At 64.5% G+C, this 17,462-nt stretch overlaps 2 protein-coding genes across 11 annotated transcripts; one reads left to right on the forward strand and one right to left on the reverse strand.

Moving 5' to 3' along the window:
- Positions 1-1,205: 1,205 nt before the first annotated feature.
- On the reverse strand, positions 1,206-10,744 carry WDR54 (WD repeat domain 54). Of its 6 annotated transcripts, XR_008308311.1 has the most exons (11): positions 10,582-10,744; positions 7,308-7,539; positions 6,387-6,449; positions 6,170-6,236; positions 5,273-5,329; positions 4,756-4,886; positions 4,149-4,249; positions 3,648-3,810; positions 3,255-3,400; positions 3,008-3,082; positions 2,492-2,552 (listed from the first exon to the last, which is right to left on the reverse strand). XR_008308311.1 is itself a non-coding variant. In XM_053254592.1 (10 exons), exons 1-10 carry the CDS (start codon positions 10,671-10,673, stop codon positions 2,421-2,423), a joined length of 1,113 nt encoding a protein of 370 aa, XP_053110567.1. In that variant the 5' UTR covers positions 10,674-10,736; the 3' UTR covers positions 1,206-2,420. The 6 variants fall into 6 exon arrangements, 5 of the variants coding, with proteins under 5 accessions (XP_053110567.1, XP_053110568.1, XP_053110571.1 ...); XM_053254592.1 differs by lacking the exon at positions 3,255-3,400 and having other exon boundaries at positions 1,206-2,552; positions 10,582-10,736; XM_053254593.1 differs by lacking the exon at positions 3,255-3,400 and having other exon boundaries at positions 1,206-2,552; positions 7,308-7,534; positions 10,582-10,714.
- C5H2orf81 (chromosome 5 C2orf81 homolog) lies at positions 10,430-17,455 on the forward strand. Of its 5 annotated transcripts, none has more exons than XM_053254590.1 (4): positions 10,430-10,534; positions 12,163-12,390; positions 14,796-15,002; positions 16,095-17,455. In XM_053254590.1, the coding sequence occupies exons 2-4, from the start codon at positions 12,166-12,168 to the stop codon at positions 17,121-17,123; spliced, it is 1,461 nt and encodes a 486-aa protein (XP_053110565.1). In that variant the 5' UTR covers positions 10,430-10,534; positions 12,163-12,165; the 3' UTR covers positions 17,124-17,455. The 5 variants fall into 5 exon arrangements, with proteins under 5 accessions (XP_053110565.1, XP_053110559.1, XP_053110563.1 ...); XM_053254584.1 differs by lacking the exon at positions 10,430-10,534 and adding an exon at positions 10,636-10,794; XM_053254588.1 differs by lacking the exon at positions 10,430-10,534 and adding an exon at positions 10,684-10,892.
- The last annotated feature ends 7 nt before the right edge of the window (positions 17,456-17,462 follow it).

Raw genomic sequence — 17,462 nt, forward strand, 5'->3', positions numbered from 1 at the left:
GTTATGCCCCTGAGTGAGAGCAAAGGCAGGGGGTGGGGGCAGGACCCTCCAGCCTGGGCTTCCTGCCCCTGCAGTTGCTTTCCTTTCATTCCGGGTTGGAGTTGGGTCCGTACCCATGGCCCACTCCTCATCTGGCGGGCCTCTGAGGACAAAAGCAGGAGCTGAGAAATAATGGGGCGCCAAGATGGCATCTGCAGGGCAAGGAGGTCACAGAGTGGGGAGGAAGTGCTCCTGTGACCAACCTGACAGGTCACAGTTGTAACAGCTGCTGCTGCTGTTGTCCTGTCTGCTCAAAATCTCGCCCCCCTTGTTGAGAGGACAGAGCTGAGGCTGGCCTCTCCACCTCCAACAGGCAGGGAGTGCCTTCCCGGGTGGGGCGGGGGGATGCAGTCAATCCCTCCGGCAGCTCCCCTGCCCTGGAGCTTGCTGGTGGGCTTGGCCTGGTGTCCTGTGGAGGGAGATCTCCAAAGCCATTCCAGTCTGGAAGTGAACGGGAGGGTCAGCCTCTGCTGGGACACCCCAGGGCCACCATCAGCGTGCTGCTCTCCAGGCCACGGCCTAAGGTCTCCTTCCCCAACACCCGGGCTGGCAGGCTGAGATCCCCCGCAGGAAAGCCACGTGTCCTCCCTGCTGAAGGACCCGGCCGGCGGGATCCCACCCGAGGGGTGTAGGATTGCTGAGTGCTGCAGGAAGGAGCGGCAGTGTCAGAGCGGCCTACAGCAAGCGGGAGGTTCCCCAGTCCTGGACACGGAGGGCAGCCACTCTGGGTATTCCCAGTTTATAGATAGATGGCGCTTCAATGTCAAGGCAGGGGGAGGAAAGGGGGTGCTGTCGAGTCAGTGTCAATTCCTGGCAAACGCAGCGCCACGTGGGTTGGGGGGTAGAAAACAGGAGGGGTTGACCATTGCGTCCTCCTGCGCAGGATGAGATGATGATGCCTTTCAGCAGCTTCCTGTATAGAGGAGTTTCCCATATTCTGGGAAACGCACCAGCGGGGATTTGAACCAGCAGCCTCCTGTGCTCCAGGGAGGTTCCTTTCCCGGGTCAAGGGAGCAGAGCCCTGAAGGGTGGGCACGGTGCTGGGGTTGGTGCTGCATCCAGCGCCGAGTCTGCAAGCGCACCGAAGACGGGCGTTGCCAGCCAGCAGGGAAGCAAGAGCATCACGTGGGGAAAAGCAAGGCAGCCTGGAGGGCCAGACTCTCAACTCACAGTTAAAATCTTTATTCATCTTCTAGCCTCTGAGCCGGAAGAGTCTACAAACATTCACATTGCGACTGCCACGGCACGATCACACACGTGGCCCAACTTCCAGCGACGGGCCCGTGTGCGAGCCCAGAGAGAAGAGAGGCTGGGCCCCCTGCTTGGCTGCCAGCAGTCCTCCCTCCTCCAGCAGGCTGATCTTGGGGGGCTGCTCCAGTTCCCTTGGAGCCAGGGCAAGGCATGGCAGTCATCATGCTCACCAAGCAAGCAAGCCAGCCAGCCGTGGGCAGGGGCCCTTCGCGGGCCTGCCCTGCCGCCTTGACCTCCCCCCCCCCCCCGCCACGTGCAGCTCAGCCCAACCAAGGGAGGAGCCCCACTGAGCAAAGGGGTTCAGAGCACTCGGGCTGCCAGAGCCCCCACTGCCTGTGGCATGCTGCACAAGGCGGTGGGGGTGGGCTGCGATTGCCAGAAGGCCCTCCCCAGCCCGTTTCCAGGCAGCACCCGCCGAGGCAGCAAATGCGGCCTGGAAATGAGCTGGGCAGGGCTTGCTTGGGGGTCTCTGGAGCGCATGACCTCCCCATCAACCTCAGGTTTCCAAGGTCCCCCCCCGCCCCGGCCCCCCTCACTGCAGCCTTCTTGTTGAAGAGGAAGGGCCCCTCTGCACCGAGGAGGAATGGGACTGAGGCCAGACTCTGGGGCCTGGGAGGGAGAGCAAGGGAAGGCGGCAGCCGGATGCGACGACCGGCGAGCCAGAGGCGCTGGGGCAAGGCCGACCAAGGGAGAGGAGGAGGACCCGGCTTCCCCCCACGCAGCCCTCCCCAGAGGTGCTCTGTCTTCCGCCTACGTTCATCCTTGCCCTTCTCCTGAGAAAGCCAGCACTAAGCGCTTGCTAGCACCACCGCGGAGCCCAGGGATCGAAAGAGAGGCTGCCAAGCTGCTGGAGGGAGCCTGCTTGGGCGGGGGTCCCCAGCCGGGCCCAGAGGAGGGGGCCCAGCTCCTCTCCCCAGCATCCGGCCAGGCTGGACTGGAGGGGGAAGCCAGTCCATGGGGGCCGCGCGCTTGCTTTGCTCGCAACTGGGGGAGAGCCTTGGCCCAGAGGGGAGGGAGGCGGGGGTGCCACAGCAGCCGCTCGCCAGGAGCCCGCCGGGAAGGCAGGAGGGCGGGGCTGCCCCCCTCCCCGCTCCAGGCCGTGCCCCTCCCACAGCCAGGGGGAGGAGCTGCTACACCTGTGTGTAGCGGAGGATCTCGCTGAGCTCGTAGCCGGTGACAGCAAAGGCACTGCCTTCCGGGTTGCAGAAGCAGGCGCCGCAGATCTGGGTGTCGGCCACACACTCCGTGTGGCAGTGCTCGACCTGCAGGGAGACAGACACGTGGGCATCACGGGCAGCCCCTGCCAGGGCCCCAGGTGGGGGCAAAGAGCCCGCACTGAAGGGTGGGTCTGCTGGCTGGCTGGCTGCCCCCCCCCCGCCTTTGGGTCTCCCTCCCAACCAGCGCTCGGTTCTCAGCCGCCACGGAGTGCACCGCCCCCCCCCGCACCAGGCCCTGCCCAGGAGGCCCCTCCACGGCCCACCACCTGGCTGCCTCACTCCTCGATCCGCCCTTCAGCATCTTTCAGTCTCCCCGAGGACCAGGCAATGCTGCAAGGAAGACCCAGCCAGCCCAGGGGAAGCCGCCTCCTGTGCCGGGCGGGGAGGGACGCTGGAGCTCAGGAGGCGCCTGGGGATCTCTGAGCCAGCTGCCGGGGTGGGTGGGGGGGACGGGCCCTTACAGGAGGGGGGGGCAGGGGCCAGCCCCCCCCACAGCTTACCTCAATGTCCCCAGTGTCCAGGTTACGGCCCAGTCCCCAGACCTGCACAAAGGAGTCCTCGGCCCCAGACAGCAGCTGTGGGAGGAAAGGAGCCGGAGTCCGTTCGGAACTCTGCCGCCCCCCCCCCGCCCCGAGGAGCCCCCTTCCTTGCAGAGGCAGCTCTCCCAGGTAGAAGCCCAGAGAGGGGGGTGGGGGGGGTCCAAAGCACACCCTGGGGGTCCAGCCCAAACACTGCCAAGAGGCTCACAGGCAAAGGGCAGCCGAAAGGGAACAGTCACATGGCCACCCAAGCGCGCCTCTCCCTGGAAGTAGCTGTTGTGCCTGGGCCAGTCAGGGCGATTCACCTAGCCCTTCTCTAAAGCCGCTGAAAGAGGGTGCCGTTGGAACGATGTCCTACAGCAATGAGTTCCACAGGTTAATGGTGCACTGTGTGAATGAACCTGCTGCCTGGCGTTGCAGAGTCCAACTCACAGCTGCCTGACGTTACAAAGCACTGCAAAGAGAGACACCCCCCCCATCTTGCGCCTCCTCCCCCCCCCGCCCCCGCCCTCTCAGAGCGGACAGTCTCTCTCTCCCTGCACCATGCGGGCTTCCAGACTTCTGGAAAGAGCCCAAGTGTCCAAAGCGGGAATGGCCTCACCTTTCCCGAGAGCGGGGCCAGGTCCAAGGCACAGATCCAGCGTGCGTGAGCCGCGATTTCAGCCCGCAGGGTCCCGCTCGTGGCCTCATACAGACGAATCTGTCCGTCCCCATAGCCAGCCGCAACGACCCCGTTCCACAGCTTCACGGAAGAGCAGGTGCACCTGGGCACGGAGGGGAGGGGCTGGTGGGGAGCAGCAGCTGCGCAAGGCCCCTGGCCCCACAGGCGCCTCACGTGCCCCGATGGGGGGAGTGGGGGCTACAAGCGGCCTGCCGAGCCCTCAGAATGGCAGGCTGAAGCCAGGCTCTGGGCCAGCACACTTCGTCTGATTTAACGTATTTTTAGACCGCCCAAAACTTGCGTCTCTGGGCTTTTGGAGGGCCCTGAAGCCCTTTGGGGGGATTCTGCTGCATTCAGGGCCCTAAGTGTCCCCCAGCTCCACTCACTGTTGCCTGAGCACCCCTCAGGGCTCAGCCCTACGCCCCGAGAAGCAGCCCTCACCCCGTGGCTGGGATTTTGGCGATCCACTTGAACTCCTCTCCGGAACGCCAGACACACAAGACACCAGAGTCGTCAGCTGTCACCAGGTCAGCAATGCCTTCCTGCAAGAGGAGGAAGGGCAGAATCCGTCCCCACCGCCCTGTGCCTGGCCCCAGAGCCTGCTCAGGGGAGCCGGGTGCAAAAGCAGCTGGCGAGGGAGGCGGAGGGGACCAGGCCCGCCTGCCACAGCCAGGACGCACGGCCCCACCAGCAGTGCCAAGAGTCCGGGCCGGCGGTTGAGGAGGGTCCTCTCCGCACTCTGCCCTTGCCCCTGGATGCAGGGGGGGGGGGGCGGGTTGGGGGCCTGTGCCGACTGCCTTTGCTGGCTGGCCCCCGAAGAGAGCTGCTCCTCCTTCCAGGAGGGTGGGCCTGGCCAGGGAGAGAGGCTGGGGGCAGCAGAGGGCACTGCTCTTGGCACTGGAGGCTGCGGGCCCCCGGGCCCCCCTGTGCTCTGCAACACCTTGCAGCTGATGCAGCAGGCTTGGCCAGGCCAAGAGCAGCTGGCGGGGAAGGGCCTTGTGGCGGAGAGCTTCTCGTGGCCCGGCCGGCCGGCCCCGGACCCCCTTACCGGCGGCTGCTCACACAGCTCTGCGCCAATGTCCGTGATGGCAGCGCGGTGCTCTTCCAGGACCTCACTCAACGTGATGTTGGCGCCCTTGGAGGGGATGTTGAAGACCAGGACAGCCCCGGACGAGGTCCCTGCCAGGGAAGGGGAGGCAGGCTGAGTGCAGCCACCGACGACAGCCCCGTCTTCAGCTGCAAGGCCAGCTTCCAAGCCCCCGGCCCTCCCTGACCACCAGCCTGCAGCCCCCTCAGGCTTAGCGGCCCCGGCCTGCACCCCTTCCCCACAGGAACCTGCCTCCCCACCCCGGGAGCCTGGCTGGCTCCGCAGAACCCTCCGCTGCCCCCTTCCACGCCCACCCACAAGAGGCCTGCCTAGAACCCAGCCCCACCACTGGCCGGCCAGGCGCACAGCTCTGTCCCAACGGAGGAATGGCCCCTCTCCCTGCCCCCACCCCCTGCAGCGCCTTGGCCTAGCCTGGACTGCCCGCCCCACCGCCCTCCACCCCGCCCCACTTGCTCACCTACGCAAACAAAGCGCTGGCCCGTGGCTGCGATCCCCCGCGCAAACATGGCCTGGCCTGGGGAGGGAAGCACACACCAGTCAGCTCCTGGGGCGGCGGCGGCGGCAGCTCAGAGTCTGGGGGCACTTCTCAGAGCCCCCAGCACGTGTCAGAGGGAGGCTCTTCAGCCTGTGCCCACTGTCTGCTCTCAGCAACTGGCACGGTGCCAGGATCAGTGGGGCAGAGAGTCAGCCTCACGCCCCTCCAGCCCAGCAGATGAATGGGCCAGAGTCTGAACTGTGCTCTCTGTCCCCGAGCAGCTCCTGGCCATGAGGTGGGGCAGCCACAGAGAGGTGGCTGCTTGCAGCTCTATTTCCCCTCCCCACCTGCTGCTGCATCACAAGAGCAGAGAAGCCCCCCCCCCTCGCTGCCACTGGGAGGGGAGCAGCCTGAGGAACTAGCCTGGCTGGCCGGGAGTCTGAGTTGGGACACGAGGAGGAGGCACCTGCCTGAGTGTGTGTGTGTGTGGGGGGGGTTGCCGCCTCCTCCTCCTCCTCCTCACATGGGCAGTGGCAGAAGCCCCCAGCACCCCCCCGGAACCTGCCCCCAGGAGGACTGGAATAACCACAACACAGCGATGGTGCCAGTCCTCAAGCCCCATCTCAGAAAGGTGGTCTAGAAGGATGCCCCGGCCAAAGGCACCCCTCCTGGCCCTACAGAAAGCATGTTGCTGCTGAAGAGAAGAAGCCGGGCTCTGACCTGGCGAGGCAACTCTGGCCTCCTTCCAGCCCAGGCTGGGAAGGACGGTGGCCTGTCTCCACTCCGAACTTTTGAGCTAGTCCCAGGCCATGGCCAACGCTGCCAGGGACAGCCACCTGCACCGCCTGACCCCGCCAGCCTGCTTGCTGGAAAGGGTACCTGGCAACGCCTCCATGCCGTCCAGAGAATGCCAATACACCATGATGGAGCCATCCGACTCGTACATCTTGGGGAAGAGGGAAGAAGAGAGCTCAGCAAAGCCAGGCCCCAGGGGCTGCTCCCGGAACCCCCTCCCGCAAAGAGGGCAGGCACTGGGGCCAGGAGTCTTCCTCGGTCAGCCACTGTGCCCACCCCAACCTCTGGCACGGCCTCTCACCTGGATCCCTTTCTCTGAAGTTAGCACTAGGAGGACACGAGAAGGGAGGACACACCAGGAGGCCTGGAAGAGAAAGCACGTGGCCTGGGGGGAGGGGAGGGGAGGGGGAGGGATGCGGTGTCCTTCCCCACCATCCCCACTCCCCCCAGGCTTCACTTGAGCCACTCACAGGCTCCGAGTCCAACCTTGGAACTAACACCACAAACAGAACGTCCGCAAAGGCCTCCCGGCGCGCACAGAGCACCTCCCCTCCCTCCTTGCGGAGTAACTGCAGCCAAAGCTCACCAGCCAGGGAGGGAGGCGACCTGCAGGGCCGCTTGGCTGGACAGCCAGCACCCTTCCCAGAGGAGATCTCCTCCCCAGCATCTCCCACGCCTGGCCTGATCCAGCAGGGCTGTCCTTAGGCATCCCCCCACGGGATTCTTGGCAGCAACTGCCTCCTCCACCACTGCCCAGCCCACTTTTGGCCATTCCAGTGGGGCGGGGAATGCCAAAGCCCCCATGTCTGACCCATCCTGGAAGGCAAGGATCCCCCGGGCAGCCTCCTCCCAAGAGGCAGAGGGAGCTAGGGCAGCGGAGCAGCAAGGCTGGGCAGGGGCCTCCGCCTCCGCCAAGCCAAAGCCCAGCAACAGAGCTCCAGCGCGCCTTGCACGTGGGCGGGAAGGTGCTCTGGCCTGGCTCGCTCGGGGATGAGGCAAAGGCGGGGAGCTGCCCCAGCCTGCAGCACGCCGCCTGCACTGCCAGCCCGCTCCCATGACGCCTTCGATCGGCTGGCTGGCCAGTGTTGATGCCCCAGGGTGCCAGCACTGGCTTCTCAGTGACAGCAGAAGAGCAGCCACCCTGGGGGGGATTGATCAGGCCGGGTGCTGCTGGCGCTGGCCCAGGAGGCCTCCTTCCCCCCCCCTCCCCCAAGTCTCCTACCTGGGTGATGATGGAGCTGCTGACCCCCAGGCTGCCCTCCTTGGCCTGCAGCTGGCGGTGCGAGAAGCTGAGCCCATCGGCCGAGGCGCTCACCATGTTGACGGTGCTGCCGTGCACGCTAGCAAAGTAGGTGAGCTGCTTGGTGGGGAGGGGCAGCACACTCAGGTTGTTGTAGAGGGCTAAGCTGCTGTCCTTCAGCAAGATGCTCTTCTCCTTGCGGAACATTCCTGCTCTGGGGGGCCAGAGGGGAGGGGAGAGAGGCGCAGTCAGGCCCTGGCCCCGAAGGTGGAGGGGGGCAGTTCAGAGTGGCGTGTGGCCAGCCACTGGGAGCCATTCTCGTCCCAAAGGCTGCGGAGAGACCACCTGGGCCGCTCGCCGTGGCTTCCGTGATGGCCGCCTCCACTTCAAATATGCAGACACTGCCAAGATTTAACAACCGCCAGGACCAGGAGAGGGACTGTGGGCAAGCAAGCACGACACACGCTAGGGCTGGGCTCCTTGCAGAGCCAGGCCAGGCCTCTGGGTGCTCCTAGTGGAGAGGTGGCCCGCAGGACCCATCGCAGAGTTGCCACCCAGGAGGCTGCGGTGCCGCTCCTGGATCAGCGACAGCCGTGCAGAGCCCAAGGACTGTCCAACGGATGGCGGCCTGCCTTGGATTCCGCACTGCTTCACTGGCCAAGCCAGCACCAGACACTCTGGTGCCACAGCAGGGCCCCTCCCCTGTCCACAAACTAGGACAGGGCACAAACCCCTGGAATGTTCGGCTGCACCAACCCCACAGAAGAGAAGGGGAGCTGCACAAGAGCACCACCATTCTCTGGCTGGCCTCCTGGCTCCAGGGCTTTTGCGGGGACCCAGTTAGGCAAGAGGCCCTCTGAGCCCCATTGGGCCCAAGACAGGAGGGGAAAGGCACACGCCGCCACGGAAAGAAACCAAGTGCCTTCCCTCACCACTGGAAAGCCACAGTCAGCCGCAAGGTCTCTGAGATGAGGGGAAGCTGCTCTCCTAGGGCAAAGCCCTGGTTACGCTTCCGCTGCTTATGAAATCGATGCCTGCAGACTGCACCTGTCGGGGGGGGGGGCTCCTGCATAGGGGAGCACCTGCAGGGAAGACGGCCCCCAGTTTCCTGGTGCTACTTCTCTACGGCAGCCAAATAGGCTGCTTTCTTCGGGCCTTTCTCTTGCTGCTGCTGCTGCTGCTCCTTGTGCTCTGCCATCTGCTGCCAAGTTCTTCCTGGCCTCCTGGCTGAGGTTTCCATCTCTGCACCAGCAGCCTAGAAGGTTTCCATCTTTTCAAAGGCAAGTGCTTTGAGAGACCTTGGCCTGAAAGCTGGGATCCTGGGTGGTTGTGGCACCCACAGGAAGTGCCATCAGAGCAGAAGAAGAGCCCTGCTGGATCAAGCCCACGGTGGCCTCCCTAGCCCAGCCTCCGGTTCCTCACAGTGGCCCGCCACCAGATGCCCCCGGGAAGCCCACAGGCAAGAGCTCGGGACAGCAGGCCCTCTCTCCTTGCTCCCCCGGCCGCTGGTGCCTTTAGAAGCCTCCTGCTCCGAAGCCTGGAGGCGGCCCACCCGCCTGAAGCGTCCCACTCCTCCTTCTGTGCCACAGGAGAGCACCCCCGAAGGCTGGTTCCAGCACCTCACTAAGCGGGCACATAAGAACAGCCCTGCTGGATCAGGCCCAAGGAGGCCCATCGGGTCCAGCATCCTGTTTCACACACTGGCCCACCAGATGCCGCTGGAAGCCACAGGCAGGCGTTGGAAGGGGCAGGCCCTCTCTCCTGCTGCTGTGACTCCCCTGCCACTGGTAGTCAGAGGCATCTTGCCTCTGAGGCTGGAGGCGGCCCATAGCCCTCCGACTAGGTGCCGTTGACAGACCTCTCCCAATGAAGTTACCCAACCCCTCTGGGTGCTGGTGGCCCCCAGCCAAGGAAGGCACAGCTGCCCCTGCCTCCTGGAGAATAGTGGTGAGTCCGAACCGGTCCGGCGGCCATTCTAAGGAATGGCCGAACTGCCGGACCGGTTCGGCTCTTGGTGGTCCGGGTCCGGGTGGGGGGTATGACTTTAAGGGCGGGAGGGCTTGTTTACCTCTCCCACCTCTTCGGCCCCCTCCAGAGCCCGTATTTAACTTAAAAGCGGGGCGCTGGAAACCAGAAGACTGAAGGCGCTTTGCGCGCGCACGCATGCGCGCACCACAAGGGACGCCGGAGGCCCGGTCTACCCGCCGGGAAAAGGCCGGGTAGACCAGGCCTCCGATCGCCGGAGGCTCGGTCTACCCGGCCCTTTCCCGGCGGGTAGACCAGGCCTCCGATCGCTGGAGGCCCGGTCTACCCGGCCCGGCAGGGTAGACCAGGCCTCCGGCGATCGGAGGCCCGGTCTACCTGGCCTTTTCCCGGCGGGTAGACCGGGCCTCTGGTGTCCTTTGCGGCGCGCGCATGCGCGCGCGCAAAGCACCTTCAGTCTTCTGGAGGCCTTGCTAACGAGAGGAGCTCCGTTCGGTAGCTCCTCTCGTTTACTTCAAGCATTGGGTAAGGAAACACTCGGGCGGGCGGGCAGCTGGGAGGGAGGGCTGGCAGGCAGGCTGGCGGGCGACGGCAGGGGCACCCTTAATCGTTAATCTGCTCGGGGGGGCGGCGGCAGCAGCGGCGGCTGGTTTCCAGCGCCCCGCTTTTAAGTTAAATACGGGCGCTGGAGGGGGCCGAAGAGGCGTGAGGGGTAAGCAAGCCCTCCCGCCCTAAAAGAAAGGGCCCCTCGTCGGTGCCGGTCCGGACTGGGCCGGACCGTGCACATCCGTACTGGAGAAGCTTCCTTAACTCCCCTCTCTCCCACCCTGCCTGCAGGCTGGCCATTCAGGTAGAGCTGGGCGAACTGCGCAGCTCTACCTGACGAACAGCCAGCCTGCAGGCAGCGGACAGGGCGGGATGGAAGCTTCCCTTGGCTTTCCCCCGTCAGGACCTGCTGCTGCTGCTGCTGCTGCTGCGTCCAGGCCGCCTTGCCGTGGGGCCGACCACGGGACGACAGACCTCCGGCAGCACGAGGCGGCCCTTCCGCGGAGCACACCCGCAGGCCCCGCCCCGAGGGCGGGCCCTCTGCGGGTGGGGGCGTGGCCGTATAGGAGGGGAGGCGGGGCCGAGGGACGGCGGGCGGTTACAGGGGGCGCGGCCTGGCGGGGCGGGCGAGGCCGTAGCTACGCGGGGACCAGGCTGAGCGCGGGCCGGGGACTGCCCAGGTGTGCCCCCCCCAAGCCCACCCCCACACAGAGCCCCCACCCCGCACCTCCTCTCCTGCGCTCGCGCTCCTTGCTCGCTTCCCCCGCCGTCATGGAGACGACGTAGTACGCGTTGACGCCAGGCAGGCGACGGCCTCATGGCCACGTCGGGGGGAGGGCCGGGCGCGCGTTGCCTTGGCGACGCGGGGGCGGGGCGGCCTGCCGTAGACTGGGCCCTCCCTAGATCGCCCGCTCCGTTGCCTGGAGACGGGGACTCTCAGGTTGGCCTTGGGCTGGTGCCACCCCGTGCCGGGCTCTCCGGGGAGCACGGAGGACGCCCGGGGCCCCGGCAGCAGCCGCGGAGGCGAAGGCGGAGGAGGTTGAAAACGCTGTTCGGCGTTTAAAGCGTTGCAGACGCAGCGCGTGGGGGGGGGGGGCGGTGTCTCTCCATCCCTCCCTCCCTCGCTCACTCGCTCGCTCCCCAGAAGGGGTGAGCGACCCCCCCCCCGCCACTGCCCAGCCGGGGCGGGCGCGCGGAGGAAGGAGTTCGCTGGCTGCGGCGGGGGGGACGCCCGAGGAGAAGGGCAGCGAGGGCCCCCCTGGCTGGTCGGGGGTCTCCTCTCCGCCCAGCCGCTGCCAGCCCTGCTATGCTGGGAGTGAGTGTCGCTGCCCCTCCGCAGGCCCCGCGCGGCTCCTCCGATCCTCCTCGCTGCGAGGAGAGAGCCTGCCTTCGTTTCGCGCCACGCACGATGCGGGGGCACTCCTCGCCCTGCGGGAACTCGGGGGCGGCGCCGCCGGCTGCTAGAACCGCCCCGCTCCCTCTGCACCCCCGCTGAGGGTTGCCAACATGTCATTGCCAGGGCACAGGTGGGGGCCTGGGAGGTGTAGGCGGTGGTGATCAAGAGCCTGGGTACCACTGAAGTCTCTGTCAAGGAACTCTCTGCTCTTGACTAAATGGGAGACAAATGCTGCCCCTCTAGGGACCCACACTTCATCCCTGGAATGAGGGGCAGCCAAGGCGGGCCCGAGTTTCGAGGGAAGCAGGATGAGCCGCACTCCCTGGAGTGGGGCTGGGCTGGGAGAGGGGCCGGCCTCGCTCTGCCCCAAGCAGGGAGCCGGTGAGGGTTAGGGTCTTCCTGGCGCCTCCACGGCCCGGCTCGTGGCTGGCCCTTCCTCTTGGGCATTACCACCGTTGCCACCGCCCAGGGCCCTCTCACAACCCCCCTGCCATATGGCTGACCCACATGTTGAGTCCTGGTCGTAAGCCCCCCGTCCAATGCCAGGAGCATCCGTGTGCCCAGAACGCAAGGCGCAAGGCCAGGCCGGCTTCTGAGGTGGCCTCTCGTGCAGCCCCTTGTGCTCGTGAGTGTGCTGCGAAATGGCCGCTCTCCCTGCTGGCGCTGGGACTAGAGCCCAGGACTCCGGGAGGCTTCTGTCTGCTGCAGCTCCTGCCTGCCTGCCAGCCAGCCAGTCTGAGGCTCCTCAGGGGTCCAGGAGCCCCTTGCAGAGCGTGGAGGGCAAGGGTGCAGCCCCCGCTGTCCCAAAGGGCTCCTTGGCCTTGCAGGAGGGTCTTGGGGGGTGGGGGTGGGCTCCCTGCAGTGCTGCCCCTTCCTCTGCCTTGTGGCTGAGAGCTTCTGTTTCCACCACAGAAAATGGCTTCCCGAGACCGCGTGGCTCTAGCCAAGTCGCGGGCAGAGAGGTCGCGCCCTCCCACCGTGCCCGTCCCCCAGGTGGAGATTGTCCCTGGGCGCCTCTCCGAAGGCGAATGGCTCTCTCTGCTCTCCTGCGAGGAAGCGGAGGATGTTTCCGGGGACATCCTGGCTGGGCTGCTGGATCAGGTCTTGGGGGAATGCTACAAGGTCTATCTGGCCCGGCAGGTGAGTCGTGCAGACCGTGAGCAGAGGTCACCGAACCCCGGGCACTTCCAAGAAAGGAATGGGGCTGCTGGCCTTCCAGGAGGGGGCAGCATTCCTCCTGAAAGCCCTGAAGGCCTTTGGGGAGCCAAAGGCATCTGGGCGGGCTCAGCTGACTTTCCACAGCCTTTGTCTCTGTTTAAAGGTGCTGCTGCCGCATCTTCTCTCTGCAGCTCAGGCAACTCTTCCCGCCTCCTCCGGAGAGAAGATTTGGGCCTGCAGGGCAACTCTCAGAGGGCCCCTTGCCCCAGCCCCTGCAGGGCTCCTTGCTCTCTCCTCTCCACATCTTGGACTGGAAAAGAGTGGAGAACCAGAGGAGCCCAGGAAGGTGTCTGTCTTGTCTTCTGGAACTCAGGGAACGGAAAAGACACCCCGAGCCCCTGGAATTGCTGCTTCTGGGGACCTCCCTCCCTCCCTCCCTCCCTCCAAGCAAAAAGGAGCTGGACTGACTTGATGATTGTGAAGGGCCCAGTCTCTCTGGTTTGGGCTTGTCTGGCATCTAATGGGCATTCAGGGGCTTAGCAGAAGGGTGCCTGGTTGTTTGGCTGACAGGGATGTGCACAGAACTGGCGGCAGCTGGTTTGAGGGCGGGGTGGGAGGGTTACCTTTAAGGAGCAGGGAGGGTGCTCTCACCCCCGCCTCTGCTACCACCACCTCCCCCCCCCCCGCCGGCGCTGTCTTAAAAAACGGTCCCGCAGGGCAGCAGCATATCTCCTTGCTGCCCTGATGCAGATCAGACCGAAAGTGCCCAGTGCGTGTGCATGCACACACACATGTCCTTGCGCACGTACAATCATGCCACAAGCAGAAGATGTGGTGTTGGCAGGATGGCAGGCCATGACAGGGGAAGGGACATCAGAAATGTCATCGCTGTTTCCCCTTCCGGCTGTCCTGTGCCAGGCCCCAGCTACCCACAGAGCCTGATCATGCTCCTTTGCAATGCCAGACTGGTTCAAAATCAGACTGTAGTCATCCATGATTTGATCGTGGGTGAGGGAGCCGACCTGGCTTGTATAGGCAGCACCTATTAGGATGGTCTACCCGAGAAGGCTATTGGGTCCCAAAGAATTCCAAGAGGCCTTGGAAGGTTTTACAATTGATTCTACCAGTGATTCTGTTGATGTCCTGTTGGAGACCTGGAATGGGGAACTTACCAGGGCAGTAGACACAGTCACCCCTAAGCGTCCTCTCTGTTCCATGTCGAAATTGGCCTCGTGGGATACAGAACAGCTAAGGAAGCTGAAGCGGCAAGGGAGAAGGCTGGAGCCCACGTGGAGGAGAACTCGACTCAGATCTGACAAGATGCAACACAAAGCCCATTCAAAGGCTTATACTGTGGCAATACATGCAGCAAAGCACCAGTTCTATTCTGCACGTATTGCAGCTGCAAGGTGACGTCCAGCAGAGTTGTTCAGAACTGTGAGGGGACTGACTCGGCACCCCTCTGCTCTGAACTTGGACTTGGAGTCTTCCTCATCCCACTGTGATACCTTTAATGACTCTTTTGCTGACAAAATCTCTTGAATTCGGGCTGACTGTTAGGGCAGAGTCAATGGTAGGGGTGTCCAGTAACTCTTCGTTTGATTAGAATGGCTCAGTTTCAGTTTGTGACTCCTAAGGATGTGAGCAAGCTGCTTGGAGGTGTTTGGCCGATCACCTCTCCTCTAGATCCGTGCCAAACATGGCTTATATCGTCTAGTAGGGAGGCTGTGAGAGATGGCCTAGTTGACGTCATAAATCCTTCCTTCCTTCCTTCCTTCTTTATTTATTATTTCAACATCTCCAAAACTTTCATCTCTGGGTGGTTTACAACAAGATAAAAACAGCATTAAAACATTAGTTAAAAACAAAAACAAGACATTTAAAACACAACAATTCAAAAATTTTAAAACAATATTCTCAAAACAACATTAAAACAATCAAAACAATATCAGTTAAAAGCCTGGGTGGACAGATGTGTCTTTAAAGACTTTTAAAGAATGGTCAGAGATGGGGAGGCTCTTATTTCACTAGGGAGCGCATCCCAAAGCCTCGGGGCAGCAAACGGAGAAGGCCCCTCCCTGAGCTGCCAGATGAGCTGGTGGCAAATGCAGACGGACCTCTCCTGATGATCTCAGTGGGCGGTGGGGTTCAAGGCTTTTTACCATCTACATGAAACGGCTGAGTGAGATCATCCGGGGATTTGGAGTAGGGCTGAAGGAGGCTGTTCAGCATCCAGCAGCCAAGCCTGAGTGTGTGGGGCTGGGGAGCGTCAGGTCATGGGGGGGGGGCTTCTGTAGCAGCGAGCCTTTTGTGTGTGAGTTCTCTTGACACCCCCCCCGCCCAGCCCCCCCCCTCCTGCTCACCCTGCGTCCTCTGGCTGCCCGCAGTGCATCCCCTACGTGATCAGCCAGGCCCGAGAGGCCATGCTCCAGATCGTGGAGTGGCGCTTCCTGGTGCGGGACGAAGGGGAGGCTGATGTGCCAGCGGATCCCACCTGGCAGGAGGACGAGGAGCCGGTGGCCTGCATCACGGACTCCTGGGCTCAGGGCTCGGTCCCTGTATTGCAAGCTGTGCCGGGGCCAGAGGAGGGACAGGTAGGCAGCTGGGGGCTGGCTGGCCCAGAGGGCACGGCTCTCCTTCGCAACACAGCCGGAGACACCGCGGTCTCCCAGACTGGTGGGGTGGGGCGTGCGGGCGGACTGGATCTTGCTCCAGAAAATGGAGGCAAAAAGCACACCCTCCCACAAGTTGCTGGGATGAGTTTTCACAACCCCAAACATGCAGCCTTTGGGACACACAAGGTGATGGGCATCCAGAAGAAAACGGCACTTGGCCACACAAAACACTCTCTTGAGGCACGTGAAGTGGCCTTTCTGCCTGAGCTCACACAGCATATGCCCAGAGCAATGGCCAAGAGCAGAATCAGGAAGCAGAATGGCCACGCCTCCAATCCGGCTCCAATCCCTCGGGGGGGGGGGCGGGGCGCAGAGGGGGCTGGGAAAGGCTGCAAGACTGTGCACATTCGCTTGGGAGAGAGGCAGGCTGTGAGGGGAGCCTGTTGGGGAGGATGCCGGCCAGTCGGGGGGCTTCTCGGCAGATGTCGAGAAATGCACCTGCAGTCGAGGGGGATCTGCATGTCGAGTTGGCCGGACAGGAGAGCAGATGGGGAAGCAAGCAGGAACCCAGACGCCAGGACCCCCCCCCCCCGTGGTGGGCCTGGTGCAGCCCTGCTTAGGGCTGTTGCTGTAAGGTCGCCTTGAAGTGGGGGCTGGTGGTGACTCCAAATCCAGCCCCGCAGAGCTGGCCCAAGCTGGCGAGAGTGCCGAGTCCGGGGCGGGGGGGCAGGGTCTGGAGCCTCCGCCCCATCCTCGCAGCCCCTGCTCCGGGCAGCTGTCCGTCTCTCCTCTCCCCCCTGACTCCGTGGCCTCCACTCTGGTTTCGGTTGGTGCCCCTTCCCTGTCTCTGCAGGGGACCCCGCAAGGGAATGATGCGTGGGAAACAGCTGCAGCAGGAGGCCTTCCTCCCGCTCCCCCTCGTCCCGGCCCATCTCTGCAGCTCTTCTGTTTTCGGAGGAGCAGGAGCCGCTTTCAGACAGTGAACTGCCTTGCTGCGCCTGGGGCGGGGAGGCGGCTGGGGCCAGTTCCCTGTGGCCGGCTGAGCAGCCCTTGACCCATCTCTCCCTCCAGGTTCCTCTGCCGGGACTCGCCGAGGAGCCCCCTGTTCCCGAGGAGGAGCCACCCGGGGGCCTGGACGCCCCTCCGGAGAGCCTGGGATCCCCTTGGAGGGAGGAGCCCCCTCAGCCCCCACCCTGGCCAGAGGAGCAGGAGGCCCGGCCTGCCCCGGAGGCGGAGCTGCCGAAGCCGCCTGCGGAGCCCCGCCCCCCGCCTCCCCGGCCCAGGCCGCCCCCCCACCTGCCCTACTGCGGGCCGGCACGTGGCGCCGCCCAGATCGAGCAGCTGGTCCGGCCGCTGGACGAGGGGGAGAAGGCGCTGCTGCTGCGGGAGCTTTCCCAGGTGCCGCTGGAGGAGGCCTCGCGGAGCCTGCTGGGCGGCCACCTGCCCCTCCTGCCCCCCTCCTGCAGCAACCTGCTGCGCATCCAGCTGGGCCGCCCGCCCAACATCAAGGACGTCTTCTACGACGAGGCCGGCAACATCACGCTGGCCCCCCGGCTGGACATGGCCCGCCTGCCCAAGCGCTGGATCAAGCCCTGCGTGGAGGTGGTGGACCCCGCAGCCGAGTCCCGCCGGCAGGAGGCTCTGAAGACCGTCTCGGGCCGCTGCAAGGAGCGCCGCCGTGCCAAGCCCCCCCGGGTGGGGGCAGACGCCGTGGGCCTGAGCAGCAGCCAGCCTCCGGGGCTGCCTCCGGTGGCGCTGTGGGGCAGAGGGCCCGCCAAGCGCGGCTCTCGGAAGTCCCTCCTGGAGCAGACGGGGCCCCTGCCCTCTGCCCCGGGGCGGCTGCTGGAGCCCAGCAGCGGCCTCTTGGTCCAGCCCGCCCTGCTGATGCAGCCCCTGGAGCTGGCCCCTGGCGTGACCCTCATGCAGAGGGGCAGCTCCCGGCAGGGGGTCCAGCCTGCCCTCTCTTCCGAGGAAGCCCTGGGCACGCATGGGGAGCTCAGGCCCATCTGCCCCACCGGCAGTGCTGCGGAGCAGCTCCTTGAAGTGCCCAGAGGCCCGCGGGGGCTCCACCCTGCTGCTGTGCACGGACCCTCCGCGTAGGCTCAGGCGCGGCTCTCGCCAGGCCCGAAGAAGAGGCCTTTGGGAGGGGGCTCCCGGGGCGGGGGGGGGGGCTCAGGCCTGCCTTGAAAGCACACGCTCTGGGCCAGGAAGAGGAGGAGGAGGAGAGGCAGGCGTTGCTTGCGCTGCTGTCTGTCGTGGATTGCCTCCAGCTTGACTGCCCTTTCACACCTTCCGTCTTCAGAGTAGTCTTAAGTGATGACTGGAAACGAGAGAGTCTGCTGAACGCCAGTTTAGGGAATATACCTCTCCCTGTGCCTGTGTCCATGTAGGGGGTTGCGTTGACAATATAAAAGGTAAGAACTGGAGAGAAAGAGTCTC

This window comes from Hemicordylus capensis, chromosome 5, assembly GCF_027244095.1.
Source record: "Hemicordylus capensis ecotype Gifberg chromosome 5, rHemCap1.1.pri, whole genome shotgun sequence".
In the NCBI taxonomy this organism is placed as follows: Eukaryota; Metazoa; Chordata; class Lepidosauria; order Squamata; family Cordylidae; genus Hemicordylus; species Hemicordylus capensis.